Source organism: Lissotriton vulgaris, chromosome 6 (genome assembly GCF_964263255.1).
Source record: "Lissotriton vulgaris chromosome 6, aLisVul1.2, whole genome shotgun sequence".
In the NCBI taxonomy this organism is placed as follows: Eukaryota; Metazoa; Chordata; class Amphibia; order Caudata; family Salamandridae; genus Lissotriton; species Lissotriton vulgaris.
Window position 1 is genome coordinate 1,290,340,383 of NC_141694.1, and position 22,390 is coordinate 1,290,362,772.

General features: G+C 47.3%; 1 protein-coding gene across 1 annotated transcript in view; it reads left to right on the forward strand.

Annotated features, from left to right (window-relative positions):
• Positions 1-22,390, forward strand: part of ADGB (androglobin) — a 1,363,241-nt gene that overhangs the window by 585,412 nt on the left and 755,439 nt on the right. The window contains exons 16-17 of the mRNA XM_086927423.1: positions 15,542-15,605; positions 18,246-18,348. Coding sequence (XP_086783549.1) covers positions 15,542-15,605; positions 18,246-18,348 — 167 coding nt within the window. The remainder of the gene's footprint in view (positions 1-15,541; positions 15,606-18,245; positions 18,349-22,390) is intronic.

The window sequence follows — 22,390 nt, forward strand, 5'->3', positions numbered from 1 at the left end:
CTTACAATAAGAACATGTTTAATAAATGCGTAAATTAAATCAATATAGCTGCGGCTGTCTCACGTCCTTCTGATTTTTCATGCTGAGCTTTTCCTTTACTGTTGATTTAGCTAGAATCAAGTCACAAGCTTTTGATCCATGCCAACATCCTGCTTCTCTTTTTAAACTTTACACTATTCTCTAACAACCGGATTTAGTTGTATTTCAAAGAACTTGGAAACAGTAGTACAAAGCTATTTGATAGTTGCAAACACTTTCATTCAGAGTTTGTGCCAGTCCCATTTTAGGAGTTTGTAAACTTTTAGCCATACCTAAAATGGTATTGCAAACTCATACCAATTTGGTTATCAAGAAGGGTCGTGTGGCAGGTGTGGCTTCTAAATACCGATTCGGTATGTGATGTATCAATCTTTTATGACTATTCCAGTTGCAAAACGTTGACATCTTACCAACTCCCCAGCTGGGGTGGCAATCCATTCACATACAGCAAAGGGTACCTTTGGGCCCTGTTAGACCCATTAGTTTCTGGCTGGCTGAGATGCATCGAAGCAAGGCAGAATCTTCAGTCCTGGATAGGATGACTTTGATACACTTGTCTGATAACCTGTACTCACCCTTGGGTAGCTTGGCACAGAGCAGTCACCTGTCTTTGTATTACACACATATTAAATTCAACATGACATACACATTATATATATACTTTACAGTTCTATGCAATTCTCAAACTCTACCATTAGCAGCAGAACAGCATGAACATATATGTACTAGTCATCGGTATCCCCTCAGCCTCATAAGAAACATAAACCCATATGCGTACTTCCCTGAGGTGTTCAAGATCCAAGCAAGCCCTCCCACATCCAAAGCAACCGAAACATATATGCATGCTGTTTAGACGTATTCAGCTTTCCCACTGACACATTAGCATAAAACACGACACTCCCATTATCACTTACCCTTAGCAGTTATAATGGACAAGAAATCACAGGTTCTGATTACGCCTTGTTACCTAGCCCGTTAGTTGCTCAAACTCCACCAGCCAACGATACATGCTGCATCTGCTGGCGACACTTTGATTAGATTGTTGGGACCACCTAAAGCGGAAGGAAACAGTTACATGTCCTCCTCCATCCAGATTAGGTCCTCAGGCACTTAGCAGCACCTTCACAAGTGCAGGATCACTATCCTCCCCGTAGGCAAAAGACTGTGACACCAGAAGCTGGTGCGCTTCTAAACTGGAGAATCGTTTCCCCTCTGGCAGAGGTGCAAGTTGCAGTTGCTTCAGACAGCCAGCCTTGGGTGCACACAAGGCACAATGAGACCCCTTGGGTCTAGTCACGGTTTTCTTAACAACAGAATGCTTTGTGGTGTGGGTCCATGAAGAGGGAGCCGGTGACCTTGGACTGAGGTTGCCATGTCAGGCACTGTCAAACTCCCTATCTGGAAGTCAGAGACATTCTCTGCTGTCAGATCGGGTCCCACAACCTCTGCAAATGTCCCCCAACACCCCTTGGACACCATTCGCTACGGAATGCAAGCTAGCAAAGGTTTCCGGTTGTAACTCGGGTCCCTCTGACTCATCAAACTTCCCCCACACTCATCGAACTCCTCATGCTACCGCACGCACTGAGGGGCTGCCGATCAGTATGAGCACCCTCCTCGACACAGTGTGATTACTGCACACATTGGGACCGTCCTTGTCCTATCCGAAGATCTCTTCCAACCATTTCTGCCGCATCCTGCGTGGTCCGTGCTATCTCATGGAAACGGGGAGATCTTTTCTTTCCCTGGGAACTTTTGGACAGGAGGCCAGCTAACTGGCCCTTGGAGAGTGCTTAGGGACCCGGGCCCCGACAGTTGGCAATTAGCTGAAGGCTAGCAACATCCAGGCAAAATCCACCAAGTGATAGTCCCCTTCCTAGAACATGAAACGCCCCAGGCCACCACAAGTCTGTGGATACTCAAGTTGCAGTCCCTCATGCCCAGTAGCTCCTCTTGTCAATGTCCCTGTGTTGAACCAGCATAGTATGATTCCAACCCCCAAAGCATCTCTAACTCTTGCGGGTAGAGCCCCAGTAGTTATACCCACAAAGGCCGTTGAAGGGTAGATCTGTTCAAAAGTCTACCTCTTAAATGCACACTCCTTCTCTAAATGTTGTCTTGTCTGCCATCCTACCCCGGGAAGCTTGATCAATATCTTTAGTGGGACCAGGACCCTGCCCCTTGGAATGCAAGTGCCAATTACACCCTCTCTTATCTGTCCCAGGAAGGCCCTTCAAATCAGTGGTCTGAAGTTTCCCTTAAGGTTTATGGCTGTCTTATCAGGAAGGCACTGATGTAGCTGTCCCCCTAGCACCCAGATGAGGATTGGAGACAGGCTGACAGGCTCACAGAGCCATGAGCTCAGAAATGCCAACTTTTCCCAAAGTGGTATTTCCACAGTAGTAATGTTGAATCCACTTGCACCACCAGAGAGGATTTTCCATTACTAACTCATCAATATCAAACAGTACACAACCACTCTTCTGCAGGTAAAAAATACAGCGCAGTAGCCTTTCCACAGATCCCTCATGTCAATCCAATGCAAGAAGCAGTGGCATTCACTTCTTTTTTTTTAAAACATCTTTTTATTAGACAAAAAATGACATTACACAACTCAAAACTGACCAGAGTACATTGAGCGACTGCAAATATACACATAGGGAACATAGACCTCCATATTGGACAGCAAAGTATAAAGAATGGGCTTAGGCGTCTTCCGATTCCACACTGGCCGGATCCACATCAGGTGGTGTACAGATGTCCCCACGATAAGCGTTCCAAACTCCCCAGATCTTACCCCACTTGTGGGGTGGCCCCCTAGACACATACACAGACCTCTCCCGGAACATACACCAGTGGAGGTCCTCCATCCACTTCCCAACCGAGGCACCCGAACAGCATCCCAGAGTTGTGCAATATTACGTTTGGCTATCGCTCAAGCAAGAGTGACCCAGAGTTTGCCATGACTCGAGAGGTCGGAGGGCTCCCAAACATTCAGCAAACATCAACGCACCTCCAACTCAATCCGCACACCCCATACTTCATTCAACTTCAAATGTATCCTCATTCAAAAATCACGGACCTTTCTCATACTCCCAGACAATATGAAGGAACGTTCCAGGCATACCACACCCTCTTCGACAATCTGCAGACACGGCCAACCCCATCCTCAACAATCCAGGACCCATGATGTAGGAACGGTGCAGAATCCTGAGTTGGACCAATCGAAGTCTCATTGGGACCACCACTATTCTAGGGGATGACACCGGCTCCCTCCAATCTTCCTCATCTAGATCTAATCCATCTGCAACCCACTGTTCCCTAAACTGCACCAGGGGATCCTCAGTATGGTTAATTAGTTTTCTGTAGGTCAACGATATTGCTTTGGTAGGCAAATAACCATCCAACAGTCGGTCCTCTAGCGGGGGGCCACCGGAGGTGTCTCAGCACGGGGGATTACTGCACGTAAAGCATGACTAACCTGAAGGTATCAAAACCGTTCAGTATCATGCAGCTGGTACTTGGCCTGCAACTCCTCAAATGTCAACACCCTATCCTTACCCCACACATCTCGCACCTGTGTAATTCCAATCAAATATCAACGGTCAAACCCTTTCGTTTTCCACAGATTACCCAACATCTCTGAGCTCCACAAAGGTGTAGCCAGTGTTATACGCGCCGCCCATTTAAGGGCCCTGTTAGCCTCATGCCATACCCTCGTCGCTGTCGATGGAGGACCCACCAAAGGGAAACAACCACTCTTCGCATACAACAATCTAGTATACTCTCCCCCGGGCACTTGGCCACGGTCCATCGCAAAGCCCGGGTCTACCGGCGAGCCATAAATTGCATGATTAATTCGAGCCAACTGGGACGCCCAATAGTATTTCCTGATATTAGGCAGACCAATACCCCCGTCGTACCAGGGCAACATCAATTTTGTCAATGCAATACGCGGCCTCCCCTCCCACAGAAGGCCGCGCTGCAAAGATTCGATCTAGTTAAAATACGACGGAGGCACCGTGTCGAAGGAATTCTGCAGAGCATACAAAAAGCCCGGGAGGGCCATCATCTTAAAGAGGACCACACAGCCCAACAATTAGAGCGGTAATGCTTTCCACCTTGCAACATCACCACGCAGTCTGGCCAACGGGGGTAACAAATTCAAACTAAAGCGTACCTTGGGATCCTTCGATATCTGAATCCCAAATATCGAAAACTGACCAATTTCAGCTTCACCGGGCAATTCACTGGCACCCTGGGTGGTTCACCACTTAACACAAAGAGGACCGACTTCGCCCAATTAATAGCGAAGCCCGAGTACCTCCCGAAAATAGCAAGGATATCCATAAAAACCAACAGGGAACTGTGAGGGGAGGTCAAATACAACAGGATATCATCAGCATACAGCAAGATCTTATCCTCCCATTCCGATGTCCAACGCAGTCCTCTAATCGAACGGTCCCATTGTACCCAGGCCGCGAGCGGCTCCAGGGCAAGCGCGAACAAGAGTGGTGAGAGAGGGCAACCCTGACGAGTGCCCCTCATAAGTGAAAAGTCGCGGGACCTATGATTGTTTATGACCACACGAGACAGGGGGCTGAGTAGAGAAGGCGAACCCAACCAATAAATTCAGGGCCAAACCCCAACTTCTCCAGGACCGCAAAGAGGTACGGCCACTCCACTCGATCAAAAGCCATAGTGGCATCCAGGGACAACAACACCGCCGGTTCATGGATGCAGGACGTACCCGCCACCACTCCATGAAGCCGGCGGAGATTAAGGGCAGTGTTCCGACGCGACATAAAACCGGACTGGTCTGGATGCACCAGCGTCGTGATAACCTTCACTAGACGGGCGGCAAGCACTTTGGCTAGCACCTTAGGCTCTACGTTCAAAAGGGAAATGAGACGATACGACGAACACTCCAGACGCGGCTTACCGTCCTTATAAATTACCACAATTTTTGCAAGGCGTTGATTATAAGGCAACTCGCCACGGTCTCTACTTTCAAGGTACATATCTTTCAGGTGCGGGGCTAAGCGCCTGGCATGTTGCTTAAACAATTCAATGGGGAGACCGTTCGGGCCAAAAGCCCTGCTGGAGTCAACCACCCTAATGGCCATCGCCACCTCATCATTCGTGAGGGCAGAGTCCAGAAATTCCCTATGCTCGACAGATAGAACCGGCATCGGGATGTCCTGAATCATATCAGCATTTTATCCCTCCCTAAAGTCCCCTGCCGAGGTATAGACCTCAAAATATCAGGCAAATTCATCCACAATCAACTGAGGATCCGACGAAGCCGGCGCATCCGCAATACGCAGTTCCGGCACCAGCCGAGACCCCCAATCACCCTTTTCCAACCAAGCTATCAACTTCCCGGCCTTGTCGCCATGTTCATATATTCTACTCTGCGTAGTAGCATGCTGTGTCCTTGCTCTGTCACGTGTCAGGGTCCTGTACTCATCCCAGAGCAATCACAGGCGGTGCTCCGCCCCAGGGTCGCTCCCCGAGGAGACAGCAGCTTCCAAAACCAATAGCTCCGCCTCCACCCTATCTATTTCCGCCCTGCTCTTCTTCTTCTGCCCAGATACTAGGGAGAGAGCCTTCCCCCTTGACACAGTTGTATACGCTTCCCACAGGGAGCACTTCGACGTAACCGACCCTTCATTCTCCTGAAAATAACAATCCGTGACACGTATAAGTTCCTTCCTGATAGCAGGGTCCTTCAGACGCTACGCATTAATCGGTGCAACCCGACCCACATCACCCTGTCCCATCCGCAGTCGAAGCCAAATCAGCGAATGATCAGACACTCCCCGTGCCAAATGAGTCACTTCCTGAATAAAGGCCGCCTGAGACGCTGGTAATAAAACATGGTCTATCCTAAAAAGTGAGTGGTGCGCCGCAGAGGCGTGTGTATAACCCACATCACTAGGCTGCCGAAGTCGTCATCCATCCACCAAACCCGACGCGGAGACAAAATCCGCCAGCCATCTATGGGAAGGCAAAAGCACACGGGAGGGGTGCCTGTCTAGCTCACCATCCATTACTGCGTTGAAGTCCCCACCCAGCACCATTGTTCCGATGGACAGAGTCAGAAACACCCGGCCCAAATCACGGAAAGTATCCACCTGTGACGCAGGGGGGACAAAGATAGACAGAAACATGACAGTCCTACCCTCCCAAAGCCCCAATATTGCAACATATCGGCCTCTGTTGTCAGACCACGTCGACTGAATAGTGAGAGGAAAGGAGTTTTTCACCAAGATCCCCACTTCTCTAGAGCCAGAAGTAAAGCCAACATGAGCCACTAATTTGTAGCCCCCTCTGTGAAGCGCCACACAACGTTTACCCATGAGATGAGTTTCCTGCAGCAACACCATGTCGGGCGAGTGCCTTCTAATCAGCTGACTCACCATAGTGCGCTTGATCTTATCGCCCAAGCCATTCACGTTCCAGCTGAGGACGGAAAACCCCAAACCCAACCTAGCGGAAGCCATTCATATCTCCAAAAAAGAACAGGATATCCATGGGCACCCATAGCGGACTATGGTCACACAAAACAAACAAACCAACAAACAAAAAAACCCACTCCCAATCCCCCAACCCCCCTCCCTGTACCCCTGCATGTAGCATACGCACATCCCCAACTCGCAGTGTGCCTGTCACCCCCAACTAACTACAAGTATCTAAAAGTAGAAAAACGGAGAAGGACCTTACAACAGGCCGCCCGCCCCCACCACCCTAAACCAACCACAGACCCCCCCCCCCACCCTGTAATATACAAAAAGAGTCACGGACAAAAATAGTCCAGGGGGGGGGGGAAGAAAGAACAACCCCAACCAGTCCCACTACGCCACCAATAATGTTAGTTTAACACAGATACGACGACAAGTCACTGTTCTTCACTATCAGTCCGGGCCTGAGCCCCGGAGTCCGAATCCTCGACCCGATCCAGCCAGCCCGCGGCAACCACAGGATTATCGAAAAACCAAGTCTTCGCATCATGTTCAATCCAAAGACGAGCCGGAAACATCATCGAGTACTTCATATCCCGGTCCCTCAGCCGCCGTTTGATGGACATAAAGCTCTGCCGCTGTTTCTGTACCATCTGGGTGAAGTCAGGGAAAAACAACAGCGAAGTGTTCTCATAGGCCAGCGGGCCCGAGGATCTTGCTGTTTGCAGGATAGCATCTCGGTCCCGAAAGTTCAGGACCCGGGCAATTATGGGACTAGGAGGCGCCCCCGTCTTCGGACAACCACCGGGAACTCTATGGGCCCTCTCCACTGTAAAAAAGTTACTGAGGCCCTTAGGCTTGAGATGTTGGAGAACGAGTTCCTCGACAAAGAGATCCGGAGTCAACCCCTCCGACCTTTCCGGCACTCCCAGAATGCGGACGTTATTGCGGCGCGCCCGTCCTTCATATTCATCGAGCTTTCAGTCAAATTGAGTCCGGGCCGCCTTAAGATCGTGCACCTCTTTCTGCAGCTCCAACACATCCTCGATGAGACTTGTTGTCTTGATTTCCAAGGACTTAACTTTCTCCGTCGTTTTAGTAAGGTCAACCCTTATGAGGCCCACTTCAATGGACACCGAGTCCAGTTTAGTGTTCATCTTACCCAAGGAAGATTGGACCCGGGTGATCGCTGCCATCAAGTCTTTCATAGTAGGATCCTCCACAACAGAATCGCCATCCCTCCCCCCGTCGGGGTACATTTTGTATCAGCTGGGGACCCCTTGGAGATGGCGTACTTGTCCATTTTGTTAGACTGGACCTGCCGAGTTTTCTACGTCGATTTCGTCTGGGGCTTCTCAGGGTCTGCTCTTGACGCCATTGCCACCACCAATCGGGTCTAGGCAGCTTCCTCAGAAATGCGACCTCAGATCAGGATAGGTGGACTCAGGATGCCCCAGTCTCGGCTCTCCTGCGATAAGCCAAGTTCCGACCGGTAACTTCCGGTCCCAGAGGCCGATGTTGTCGCACTCTACTGCGGACAGCGCCACACTCAGGGTCCCGGTGTCTACGCCCGTAGGCCCCAAAGTTCCGGACGACGATAATCTGTCGCCGAAGCACCCAATTGAACCACAATTTCACCTAGTGACTCATGTGCTGGTCCCCCACCCGATGGTAGGGACGGGGTTCAGGATAATGTGCCGAATGGCTGGTCAGGATGTGGCGGCCGGCGGAGCTGAGGCTGAAGCGGCCATCTTGGTCGCTGGCGCGGCTCCTCCCCCATGCCATTCACTTCTAGTGCATGTAGTGCACAGGCGTACTTGTCCTTCCTCTTCCTCTTCCCAACACCACACCCTGCCCCCAGAGAGTACTCTGACTTAGCTAGAGACATGCAGAACCTTGGCAAGTAGTTTTTTAAATGCTCAGCCGAGCAACAGTAAAGTGCACACACAACCCAGCCATGACATACCTGTGGCACTTTTGAAGAACTACCTCCATGGGTGCCACAACCAGTGCTGCAGGCCCATGGAGGAGCAATCGAGTTACATGCCCTTTGTATACGTCTCATCCCTAGACAAAGGGCTTTCAGCTAACTCAAATCAGCCAATCATTTATACACTAATCACCAGTATGTATATAACAAGCACAGCGATTTGTGTCAAAGGCGTTCAAAGTCCAATTACTAGCATATAGATCAGCGGAAAATCAAGAGGGGCAAAAGCAAAAAGAAGGGGAAAGCACCTTTAGGAAGGGTCACTTCCAACAGGACCTCTTCCCCTTGTAAATGTAATAAGAAGTTTGTTGGCAAGGAGGCAGTGTTTCAGTGGACCACTAACTACTTTTAGATTTTTTTTAAAAAGGAAGCTTTGTTGTTATTAAAGGCACCACTGTCTTCCTTAAGAATGGCCTGCGTTTAAACAACAAGTGTATTTAATGGCGATCAGAGTCCCCAGCAGGCCACCAGCTCTGTATTGGCCACCATTCAAAGCAAGTTGCAATTTGCCACATATCATATTACTTTTCAAAAAGTAGGTTAGGTTACGACTCACTCTGCATCTGAGTTTTAAGGTTTTAGGTTTAAACCTATAATAACTGACAAAACACTGCTTAAAGAGAAATAACCCTCACCAGTAAAAACATATAAACAGTGAAAAAACACCTGCACAACCACAAACTAAATGCCATTCAAAGAAAGAAGAGAGTGAAAGAGTATTTTTTTTCCTGAAGGGGCCAATGCATTGTAACTTCGTTATACAAGCTAGCAGCACAAAAGACTGGGCTAACAATATTCTGATTGAGTTTTTTTGTTTAGGGATTTCACGAAAATATTGTATCTTATTACTTTTTATTTTTTCAGTTTTGTTATCTTTGGTCTAAAGATACAGGATTTAGAAGCATGTTTTAGGTCTTGTTTAATTATTTTATTAACAGAATCAGGAAATATCAAAATCATATTTGATATTTTTGCTGCGTTTGATGATTTCACTGATAAAATGGATGGGAATCTTTCCCCATACATATCATCATATTTACCCACAGAGACTGGGTAAAAACCCTTATAAATCAGCCCCCAGTTTCTAGTGAGTAAGTACTGATAGTAGGTGAATTGCCAACACCTCAGGCTTCAAACATTCAATGCAAGGTATAGTTACAAGTATATGTGAAAAGAGTACTATAACCAAGCATTTGGGATAGTGGTGAAAACATGACACCAGACTTTTGGAAAACATGGAACACAGTGTCACTTGGAATACTTTGCAAAAAGGTTCTTTCCAAGTTCAACAAAGATTGAGTGATATTGTTTGTTGTATTTGCAGTGATTCAGCTACGTATATGAAAACGTAGTGTGATGACCTGTCAAAATCAATACCTGAGCTGAAGTTCTTCCCTGTAAGAGATCACTGCCACTTGTTAGATGATATGCTGCAAGCATCTTTACAATCTTCAGAGTTAATGAAGAATGCTATTGACTTTTTAGTCCCTTCTGGTGCACTGTTTTATCATCCACAGGAACTAAAATTCAAATATTTCTCAGTTTGTGCTTTGCGAGGCATCAAGAAAAGAGTCATCCCAACTCCGTCACTTAGATGATGGTTCTCAGTCCAAGGGGCTATAAATGCTATTATCCATGTGGCGACCATTTACAGAATTTTTGTTGAGTGATGATGCCAAAGGCAAGAAATGTGAGGATCTTTTGGTCGCATAGTGATAGTGATGTGAAGTACTCTCTACTGCATTCTTAGGGGTCTATTCACAAGAACGTGTGATAACTACCACAGAGTAGCGTAACGCAACTTTCAACATCGCAGCCTATCGCGGTAAAATAACCCTGTGGCAACGTGAAATTCACAATGCGGCGGTAGCATGCAATAGTCTGGCGAAACCGCAGACAATGTCCGCGATACAACCACCTTGATGGAGTCCAAAACACAAACCACAACACCAAAAAACCTGCGATGGGCAAAAACGCAATGAGGAAATCAGCAATAAGCAGCACCAGGCCTGCAACACACAACTGGAAGACGGGAAAAATCACCATAAAAGTAGAAAAAATACACATACACAAACTGACCAAAACCCAAGCACCATGGAGGCAGCCGGAGCAGGCGCAGAGGACGAGCGCAGCCCCACAAGCACCCTGGACAACCAGCCTGGGAGCTCGGGGACAGGGAACGGCAAGGACAAGAAGAGGAAGACAAAGTTCAGTCCGCAGGTGAACAAGATCATAGTCACGGAGGTGATGGACCACAATCAACAACTGTTTGTCACCTCCAACGTGTCATTGGGCACCAAAAATGGAATCTGGCAGGACATCGTGGACAAAGTGAATGCCGTCGGGGAGCACAAGAGGACAATGGACGAGGTCAAGAGGCGATCGAATGACATCAAGCGGAGGACCAAGGAGAAACTCTTTGTCAATCAAAAGGCAGTAATGCAGACTGGAGTTGGGGCCCTGCGCCACAGTTCGAGCTGGATAACATGGAGGAGCTGGTGTCAACAGTCATCAGTGTGAAGACAGTGGCTAGAGTCAGGGGATTGGACACTGCTCCACAGGACCCAACACAACCGCAACAGGGTGAGTGACCTCCAAATACTGGGGGGACGATTGGAGAGGGGCATAATGGCACACATGCACAATCAAGCAGAGCACATTGCACACCCACAATGACTCTGGGTAATGGCCCTGATCTACACACTGTCACAATGTACAATGCCATGCTGTCAGATTGTCAACATGTACCATGCGGCCACATACATGTGGACACATTGTAATACGCCATCTCCCCTTCACATCACAGGGGCACCGTCAACACCTCCTGCAGAGCAGTCCAGCCACTCTTCACTGATGACGAGGAGGACAACACCAGCACTGACACCCACACCATCCAAAACATCATTGACCTTATCTGCCACTCACCTCCAGGATCAGGGCTGGCAAGCTACACCGAGGAGACCCTACCCACTACCCAAAACACCCAGCAGGATGCACCCACTGCCCAGCACTCCCCCAAGACCCCCAGGAACAACACATGGCCTTCCAACGCCGTGTGCTGGACTGCCAGAGGGAGACCACAGAGCAGGTGCGGTTGGGCTTTAGCATCATGGCAACCAAACTTGATGCCGTCCTTGGGTGTGTAGGCCCACTCCATTGCCTCCAACGAGCCCTGACTGACATTGCTGGAGTCATGACGCAGAGAGAAGAACACCTGTCCGCTCACAGTGGTTCCAGCGATACCAGCCGTGAGCTGGCACCCATGCGGAGGCTCATGGAGGACATGGTGCGGATGGAGGCGGAAAGGATGGCAGCCACCGCCGCACATCTGCGGAATGTAGCTGGGATTTACCATGCCCTGCAGATCCTCATCATGGCATTGCTGCCACAAGGCAAGGGTATGTTGAATGCTGCTGCCCCCACACCATCCACATCTCTGCCCTCTGGTGGGTCCAGGCCTCCCTGTGCAGCAGGCCTAACCACTCCATCACCTGATGTTACAGTGCCACCCAATGCAGCCGACAGTCCGCCTCCGGCCCCCGCGGACGAGGACGTGGATGGGATTGTGAACAGAAGGTCTCATTAGCATTCTTTTTCACCACCTGGCCTTTTTCCTGGTTGGCCCTGCATATGGCCTCATGACCTTCCACTGACCCCCAATTCACTCAGATGCAGTCACCTTGGACAGCGACATGGACCGCCACATCATGTTTGATGACCAATGACACGGCGACCAAACTGTGGACTGCACCCCTCCTCTTTTGCAGTACTTGTCTTCCACGGATGGACTCTGGCTGACCATCCATGGGCCTATTGGTGTGTTGTATTCAGCAGTGCCCTGTACCACTCCAGCTGCGGAACTGCACTGGATGTGCAATTTAAATCTAGCGACGCACTGCTGTGCCATGTCTTTCATCATTCATGTATGTATGTGTGTATGAATGTAGGGACAGTGATTTCCCGTGCTTCAGTGATGCTCATCCTGTGGGATGCCAGTCTGAGGGTGCTACATTGCGATGTGTGCACGGGTCCCGTGGACATCACAACAGGAACACATGCACCAGCCACTTTCCAGTCCGGCCATGGATTGAACCACGCCCAGTGCCGAGTCATTTTTGCAAACCTCGCGCTGTTCCGACTTACGGCAGGCCACACCACACCGCTCACACTACCAGGGGGGCCTCATTGCTACCCGTCGCAGGCATACTGGTCACTGGTCTAGTTGTCAGCATGTTACAGCCAATCCCTGAGGGCAGGTTTGCACACACACCACACCAATCCGTCACAGGTGTCACAGGCCATGTGACCCCACAAATATAAGTGGCAAACAACATCACATACGCCTCTGTCGGTGGTGACTGGATGACGGACCCGAGGCCTTGAGGCCGGCACGGGCCTACCACCATGTGGCCCTGACTTGGGTTGAACCGGGTTTGTGGCACACGCTGCATAGCGCCCGGCACAGGCACCCCGCCACGGGATGATGACTTAGGGTGCACTGAGTCATTGGCACCTTCATCTGCTGAGCAGGTATGCAGCCTGCGGTGATGCCCATCCCGGCGGTCCGGACTGCTCAGGATATTTGTGCCTTGCTGGACCACAGTATAAGCCGAGCTGGTCTACTGCCACGTGGCCTCGCTTCTGGGTTCACAGAGTTAGTGGCACCCATTGGGCTGAGAGGCTGTACAGGCTGCGATGTTGCTGGGTGCCCTGGTATTTCCCATCCCATGGTGTACTCATGTCCAAGACAAACGGGAGACCTGGTGGCCTGCGCAGTGTGGATGCATGTAATGGAGGGTGCCATGTCCGCTTGCAGCGGCACATCATGGGAACTGCAGTCTACACACTGGTGGTGGAGGGTGAGCAGTGAGGCCCGTATGTGCATGGGCGGGCATGCTCAGATGGGCAGTGGGAGGGAGTGGGGTGCCTCTGCCTTGGTGTGGATGGGCGGGCAGGCGAGCGATGTTATCTTGTGCAGTTGTGTGTACTGTGCATGTCATGTCCCTGGAATTTGTTTCAGAAGAAACCTCTGTCTCAGATGTGTAACCTGGTGAGGTAAATTTATCACGACTTTGGCTATGATGAAGTGCCGTTAATTTGGCGATAGCTCCTTGTGAATATGCCCCTTAGATTTTTACAGGACAACATAACTGCTGTGTTGGACATAATAAGAATCTAGAGTCTGAAACCACCCTTGTCTGCCGAGTGTTCAGCATGATTGGTGTAGATGTGAAACATCTCCTTGGAAGTAGGCTGGGCAACACCTTTAGTGACTCTGGCATTGCAACATGTTCCATGCTAGAGTGTTTGCCACTTGGTAAGCAAAGCAATGTTGAAGAGCAATTCAAAAACTTTTATTTTACAGTGTATGAGAAATGACTTGCAATGAGGCATAGAAATGTCCCTTCACCAACCATGGCATTTGAAGTCAATGAAGCCTCACTGTGGTACTCTGTACAAGTTCTAGATCCCTTCCGTAAAGGGGAATTTCCTCTGTAGTTTCAAATGAGCTGCTTCATTTTTGACCACTTAAATAACCCTGAGGGCATAAGCGCCCAGTCCAATGCAAATGTTGCAGAGTCTGCCCTGAGAATCGCAATATTCAAGTGCACCAGTATTGGCATGGAAAGCTATGTCAATGGCCAGAGTTAACAAATTGTGTACTGGCTGTTTTGGCGTTGCCCATCTCAAGTGTCAATGTTGAGAGGGCCTTTTCACAGAAAAGGTTTACATGGGAAGGAAAGAGCGAGCGCACATGACCAAAGGCTCACTGAAGATGTATTGTATGGTGTACTACAATAAGTTACATTTGCAAAAATGTATTTGGACCTCATATACACTACATGTACACTGTCTATATACCATGCACTATCAGTGCATAAAGCAAGCAATAATAAAAGCAAAACATTCCATAAATACTAGAAAAATACTGTTTCTGTTGTTTTTAATTGTGCAAAAATGTGTAACCACCAGGAAAACTGAGTACATTTGAAAAAACTCTAGAGGTATATGTTTTTACACACTGGCTGTGATTATATTTGTTTGTTGTAATCCTGGTTTGACAATTGCTTTATTTGGTATTTTTAAAGGCTTAGGTTTTCAACTTTTTCATGTGTGATGTAAATATAGATTTGATGTATATCTTAGTAGATACACACTCTTCTGGAAAGGAAGCTTTTTACCTTTTGCTCGTTTCTGGCATCACTGAGATATTCGGACCTAAATGTCATCTTTTCAGCTTCTGGTGGAAAGTGAAGTGGTAGGGGATAGGTGAGTCAGTTCTAAAAACACGTTTATCAACGAAGATAACATGGAAGTTCAGTGTTATGGATAAATACTAATCCTTCAATAGTAGTACTGTCTCCTAACCCTTCATTGGATTTATTCTTCTGTAGGGTTGTCTACAATCCCAACCTCATTCTAGAACGTTATCCTCTAACCATACTTTGGTAAGGGGTGTCACCATCACTACTTAACTTATTCAGTACAGGGCCCACATTCTTCTTAGGGACCACCTCACTGATTAATGTTGAAGCTACCAAATCCCAAAGCTGCCTAGTCTTGATTCTACCTCATGCTTCTTTTTCCACCACCATGTTTCCTATCTGTTTATCTCATTCTTGTGAGTACTTTTTCATTCACATTTTCTCCCACTGTCACTATTTTAATATTGTATCTTCCTTCTTCTTTCTTCCCTTTCAGACTTTCTCTCTTTTTTGTTCTGGGTCGAAATCTCATGATGAAAAATAAGCCTGGTCATCAAAAATAAGGTCTGATGACCACTTGCACAAATTAGGTGCTGGCTCACTGCATACTTTAAGACTCAACCACATCGATAGCTGCTAATTTTCATGTGTTGTAGACAATGGAACAGAGTATTGTCCATCCTAAATGGGAGCGGTTAATTCTGGCACGTTACATTTTAAATACATACTGTTCAAGCTTGCCAGGACCTAGTTTTTTTAAACCCAGAAAACAGAGTAATTTTGGGGACTATTTAACATTGCTCTCTAATACTTAAAATATGTTTTTTTTCATTTCATTTTAGGACATTATTTATTTTTCACAAAACGTATTCATACCCATACATTCAACAGAAAACAGATCTTAAGGTATTTATTATAGTCATTTGTCTTTTTTGTGTGCATGCCCTAAATGTTGGATCCTTGTCTTGTGAAATACTAGCAAATAATGTGCAAACATATTGAACATCAATGCTATAAAATCAACAGTATGTAACATTTGATAAGCTGTTGGACTTTGATGTTGAACTTTGTTGGTCTCTATTTTTGCCCTGATATTTTTTAAGTTTCAGAATACGTAGATTTGGGGTGAATTTATGAGCACTGTATTTTGGACCTTATTTGATAATAGGGGGGAATTGGTGGCTGGATGAGGAGAAAGATTGCTGTGTGAACCAAAGAGGTTTATATGAAGGTATTGTGTGTGGTGTGTGAATGAACCAGAGGAATGGAGGCCTGTAGGTTCCATTTTGGATAGCGCTGATCTGGCCTTTTTGTACACAATGGAGGTGAGGTTGTTTTATCAGACAGTGGACATGTATTGTTGACATTTCTGAAGCCGGAGTGAGAAAACTTAGATGCTAAAATGGGGTAAAAGGAGTCAAGGCTCCTTCAGAAATTCAGTTAGGCCTTTTGCTGACACAGGATCTTCTGAGTACTCTTCCTGATACTGCCATTTAGAGGATGGTAGAGGTGAAGGGTGGGGCAGCAGAATGTTGTATAACGTGAATGGGATGCTTTAGGTAAGACCCAACCTTTTGCCTTTCCCTGATTACACTTTCAGTTGGCTGATGTCAGTCAGGTGCAGAAACTTCATACCTCTTTGTCCCACTTTTTTGGTTTCTTTCTTCAGGCTAAAACAGGTCTGCTGGGGAAAGTACCACTATCTACAAACTTTGTGTATGGAGAGCAGTCTGGAAAGGACTCTTGAAAGGAGAAAGTGGCCACAATAGATATACATCTCCAATCTGCTTTTACTGTAAAAAAATGGAATACCACTACCCTACTTGTTGTTCCAATTCCAAACCTTCTAGGACTAACGAAAGTAGTACTATGGTGGATGCACAGAGGCTATTTTACTACCAGAGTTGCTGTCTGCCTGACAGACAGCTACCCAGAGGTGAGGGAACATCGCCTGATTCTGGCACATTGCTGGAAAAGTTGTCAACCTGACCTGGAGTACCTTGAAGGCAGACTGTCTGCTGAGTGGGCAGGAGCCTGTTGAGGAGGAGCAAGGTGCGGCATGTCCTCTGTGCCTGTGGGAATTTCAGAAGACAAATAGCCTTGTGATCGAACTGTGGTCTCCAGTTTGTGGCACTGTGGTCTCACCAAAAGTGGGTCCTGGCACCTTGATGACTCTAGCTGAGATCGCTGAAGCCCATTTGGGGCTGTGATGCGAGCCAAGAGCGGCCTGTAAGTAGCCTTATTTCCCAGAAGAAGACCGGCCACTGCATGCCCCTAATGCTCAGAATATCAATGCATCCATGGGCATCTAGCCCAGAAAAAATCAGTCTGTGTGTGGCGTTAGTGCCTAAAACAGTGGTCTGTCTGTAGCTGCGCTGCAGAAGATAATCAGTCTGTATGTGGCTGCACCTCTGGAAGGAGATTGACCAGTGCATAGCTGAATATTGGCCTGTTTATGGCTCCACCACCAATTCCTCACTGTGATCGAGCCTTCCCTGAGAATCATGCTCCCTGCCTGGTAGAGTGCTTCCAGTAACCACTGCACAGCAGGACGTCTAAATCTATTTCTTCCATGCGGACACCTGCAGCCAGCATGGAGACGCAGAAGGAGCTGCGCGTTAGTGCAATCCCTTCAAGAAGCGGTAAGAAATCAGCACACTGAGTCGAAGCTGCACTACTGCCCAGACCGTCCACTGTAGTAAGCAAGTACTGAGCAAACTGATCTGTGAGGGAGTGAGTGCTAGTACTTTAGAGGGTAGATTTGCACCTCAGGCATGATCCTGCTATTACCCTAAACCCAGAGGAGGGAGAGGCACCTCCTGAATGTCTTGTCAGAAATAGCAGGGAGAGGTGCTGTTCTGTCTATTGGCACCAAGGGCACTAAATTGTGTTATGCCTACATTTGTGTGTACTATTCCGTCTATTCTGTTAAAGTACTTTTCTTTTTGGAAGGTCAAGCAGCGGATTGGACATTCAGTTATTACATGGCTGTTAGACAGTGGTGTAACTCAGGAAGGGCTGGCCCCCAAGCTCCAGGGGGCCCCGCAGCACAGTACTCTGGCCAGAGAGCTCCTTATTAAGTCAGGAGGGTACCCCTCCACATGCCTTACTGGGGGGTGCCCTCAAGTTTTGTTACGCCACTGCTGTGCAATCGTTGTGGTCTGAGCTCGAGCACTCGCACACCTCGATGAGAAATTTATCACTGCTAGCCATTGCTGCCCCTGAGGGCCCCATAGTAGGCCAGACCCCGGAACATCAGAAGCCTAACCCCAAAAGTTGAGACCCATTAGTCCCTGCTGGACTCCCTCCAAAAGGTAATCTGGCAAGAATACATATATAGTCTTATATACAGTATGCGTTTGAACATGGTTTTATGGGAAACAGCTGAATTATCACCAGTTGATGTACTGCTCTCCTAGCAAACATCAGAATGGCTGTGTTTTCAATTGCTAAATGTATGAATGATTTTGTTTTGGTAGCCTTGCCTCATAACTTCAAAACTTTAAACCGTAAACAGAAACATTTAACTTATTTTGTGTCCCTTAGAGTCCAGAAGACAAAGGATCATATTACTTTTTTGTGGACAACCTAAAGCCAATTGAAATTTTGGTTAGCTTCTCTGCACTGGCACGCTGGGGAGATTTTGGAAGTAAGTAAAGTTCAAACCCCGAAATGTTACATTTGATTTTTGGCTAAGCAATGCTATTTTTATTTACCTTATCACATATGACCAGTGGATTTTCACTTGAAACAAGTGGCCTCAGGTGATGCTTTGCAGAGTGGGAGCCCCACCATAAATTGACAAACTTCGCTCTGCCAAACTTGCGGTTCTCCTACCTCATTCCGAGGTGGGGAGAGCACCCTATTTGATGTATGGGCAACAAGTGAATTCTAGTCTCTATTCTGATGAACTGGTACCTACACAGGCAGTATTTCTGAACGGGTGCTATTCTGAGCTGGTGCTTATTTGCTCAACTGAAGGGAAATCATAGTTGATCTGTTTTAAAAATAGAGAAATGGCTGTTGTAGTCAGGTTTGTCTGAGGAGCTCATGATAAGGGATAAAGTGTTTGAATGGACTGAAGGACGAAGATTGAAAAGGCTGTGGAAGCCCTGGGTGTGGGAAGCAAGGTTTGAAAAACAATTGTATGTAGGAGAGAAAGGAGTAAATAGGCAAATGTGGTGTTTATTTGAAGACAACAACATACCATTCCCATTTGCCAACAGCAGAGATCCCACTGGATTTGAAAGTGTCTCCTTAATTTATGAACACCCTAGACTGCTGCTCCTTAAAGTGATATGGCTCCTCAAGGACATGCCTTCTAGTGACCACACACACTTTGGAATGATTCAATATGACTGCGACCCCATCACCATAACATCAACACAAAGTGAAAAAATTATACATATGCATTCTGTGATTTGTTCCCGGAGGTCAACTATCTAACCTTAGACTTGTTATTAGATAATTTCTGGGTATAGGTGTAGTTCAGGGAGGGTGGCACAGTGAGCCAGGGAACCCACATTTGGGCACCCTGAGGAATTGCCAGTGGATAGACTGTTTACCAACGTCACTTTTTGTTTGTTCAATGGAACGCCCTAAGTGGCCAAGGGTATACCCAGACGGGGAACGTGTGCTCACTGTGCCACATGAACTATGCTGCACCTGATCGATGAGGCCCAAATAAGACAAACCCAGTCTTGAGTTTCTTGTGTCCCGGTTCAGAGAGGATCTGACTTTGAAGCACTGACTGGACTGTTTCTATTAGTGCAGGACTAAGGCTAATTTACATAGGTCTGAGTTTAAAAATACTAAGACAGGAGTCAGTGAAAGCTTCTCTGAAACAGTTTCACTGGCTCCAATCCAGGATCAAATTTAAATCCCTCTGCCTGGCTCATAAAGTTATGAATGGCAGGGGTCCAGTCTTGCTTAGGGCACTCATCTCCCCATACGTGCCAAAGAGGTCCCTCGGGTAATCTTCAGACTGCCTCATGAAGACATTGGAGATAAAGAGGTCAAGATGGGGATGAAGAACTTTCTCATACCCAGTCCTAAAGCTGTGGAACTCCATGACCACGGAACTAAGGCTGCTGAAAGATGAACTCAGTTTCAGGAAAAAACTAAAGACATGGCTGTTCTCTTGATGATTCTATCAAGCTCCATTGCTAACTGTTCCCTCTTCACAGCACTGGGAAGCCTTTGAGCAGCCATTCGCTCTATAAATTCACCAAAGGTAAACGTAATCTGAAGTGGTATGTTGGGCAAAAAACGATTGGCTGGATTGCTGCCTGAGTAATTGCTACTGACTAGACTATTTGCAAGCATTCCTCCGATCATTTTTTGTGCGTTTGTTGTTACTAAGAAATATGTGTCAGCCGTCTTCGATCAGTGAATGATACAAAAAATAGGATTCGGTTTTTGATGTTTCCCCTGAGGGAGTTTAGGTCCTCATTACGATGTTGGGTGGACCGCCAACGACAGGCTATCATTGGCGATCCACCCAACATCCAGTATATCTGTCCGACCACCGGATTACAATACCAGCAGTCGGAGCGCAGAGGACGGGGGGAAGACCAGCGCTTCCGAAAGTCTCAAGGTATCCTCAGGGTGAGGGGCAGGCTGTAATCCCTGCAATAGAGTCAGTGCCTGCGCAGGCACTGCCGTAAGGATTAAGATGTCCCTTTCAGTCAGATTTTATTTTGCGGTACCACTGCCATGTAAAGGGCAGATTGAAAGGGACTTTGGGGGACCCCAAGCAGGGTACCTGTCCCCTGTGGTCCACTGCTCAGTGGCCAGGGGGGTACATGTGGTGCCCCCCCAAATATCCATGCACCATGAGCCACTCACTGCATGGTGCCTGGCACACAGTGAATGGATGTTTAAAAACATGCCTTTCTCTACTGCTGCTTGTGATGCGGCCCTTTTCCAAGCTGCAGCACAAGCAGCAACAGAAAAGGCCATGTTTTCGACCGCCTACACAGCGGTTGTATCAAAATATGGTCGGTGGTACTGCAGACTGTTTGTTGGGCATTCCCAATCCTTCTGCAATGGCATGGTAATGAAGACCTTAATATCCATTAGAGGTCAACATCCGTTTCCACTGCTGAATCCTATCTGTGCGGGTACCAACAAGAGACAATAGTACACATTTTGTGGGGTACTTAATACTGAGAGCATCATGGTGGTCGTGTGTAGGGTTTTTCAGATAGCGAAGTCTGCTTCTTACCATGGTGGAGACGGTGGTTGCGTGTTCTTCTGCGTTCTTCATGCAGTCTGCCTATTACCATGGTGGGCACAGTGGTTACATGCTCTTCCGAGTTATTCAGGAGTCTGCTCCTTACCATGATGGAGACAGTGGTTGCATGTTCTTCTGAGTTATTCAGGTAGTCTGCTCCTTACCATGGTGGAGACAGTGGTTGCATGCTCTTCCGAGATATTCGGGCAGTCTGCTTCTTACCATGGTGGAGACAGTGTTGCATGCTCTTCCGAGTTATTCGGGCAGTCTTTTCCTTACCATGGTGGAGACAGTGGTTGCATGCTCTTCCGAGTTTTTCAAGTAGCCTGCTCCTTACCATGGTAGAGACAGTGGTTGCATGCTCTTACGAGTTATTCAGGTAGTCTGCTCCTTACCATGGTGGAGACAGTGGTTACATGCTCTTCCGAGTTATTCGGGCAGTCTTCTCCTTAGCGTGGTGGAGAAAGTGGTTGTATGCTCTTCCGAGTTATTCAGGCAGTCTGCTCCTTACAATGGTGGAGACAGTGGTTGCATGCTCTTCTGAGATCTCCGTGCAGTCTGCTCCTCACCACGGTGGAGACAGTGGTAGCATGCTCTTCTAGGTTCTTCATGCAGTCTGCTCTTGAAAGCATAAGAATATTGCAAGGGCCAAAAATCAAGAAAGCATGACCTTCACTTAATTATTCAGGTCAACTAAGTCGTTGTTGCAATTGAAGGAGATCAGGGAATGAGCCTACATGCTGTATAAATAATTATGATGCCAACAGAGAGAGTGGGGATACTGTAGTGGACAATATTTTTAATGACCGATCTAAAAACAGGATTGCTGATGACATCAAGTCGCTGGCAGGAAGCGAGAACTAAAAAATACTATTCACAGTAAAGGAGCTTTACTTTTCACTTTATTTGTCCACCTTAAACATCCTTGGAAAACAGCATTTTCTTTATAACAAAAAAAAACCAAAGCCTTGCTATTTTGTTTTTTGCCAAAGATCAATGTGGAGGGAAGGAAGGAATATGTGATCCAACCAATTTCCTATAGTTATATACTCTGATCAAAAGGGGAAGGATCACTTGTCCTGCATAACATCGGGTATGCCGGAACGGTTCTGACTAGTCCCAATAAAAAACCCTCATGCACGTGTTCTGAGTTTTGCGATGTTAAGCAGTATATCTTAGTTCTCCGCTGTTCCTCACACGTGTCTGCATAATCATAGGGTTTAGTTGTTTATGCAACCTCCATCCAGGAGGTGATACCCTCAGTTAAACTCAGTAGTGATTAGTGATAGTGACTGTGACGTGATACAGTGAAGGAAATGGTAAAAATGTCTCTCTCATCCAGAAAAATTACTTTTATTCATTCCGGTTTTTGGAGGCAAAAATTAAAAATAAATGCTGGTGAATAAGAGTGGTTATGACTCTTTCGCACTATAATTGTGGTGTAGGTCGACATGTT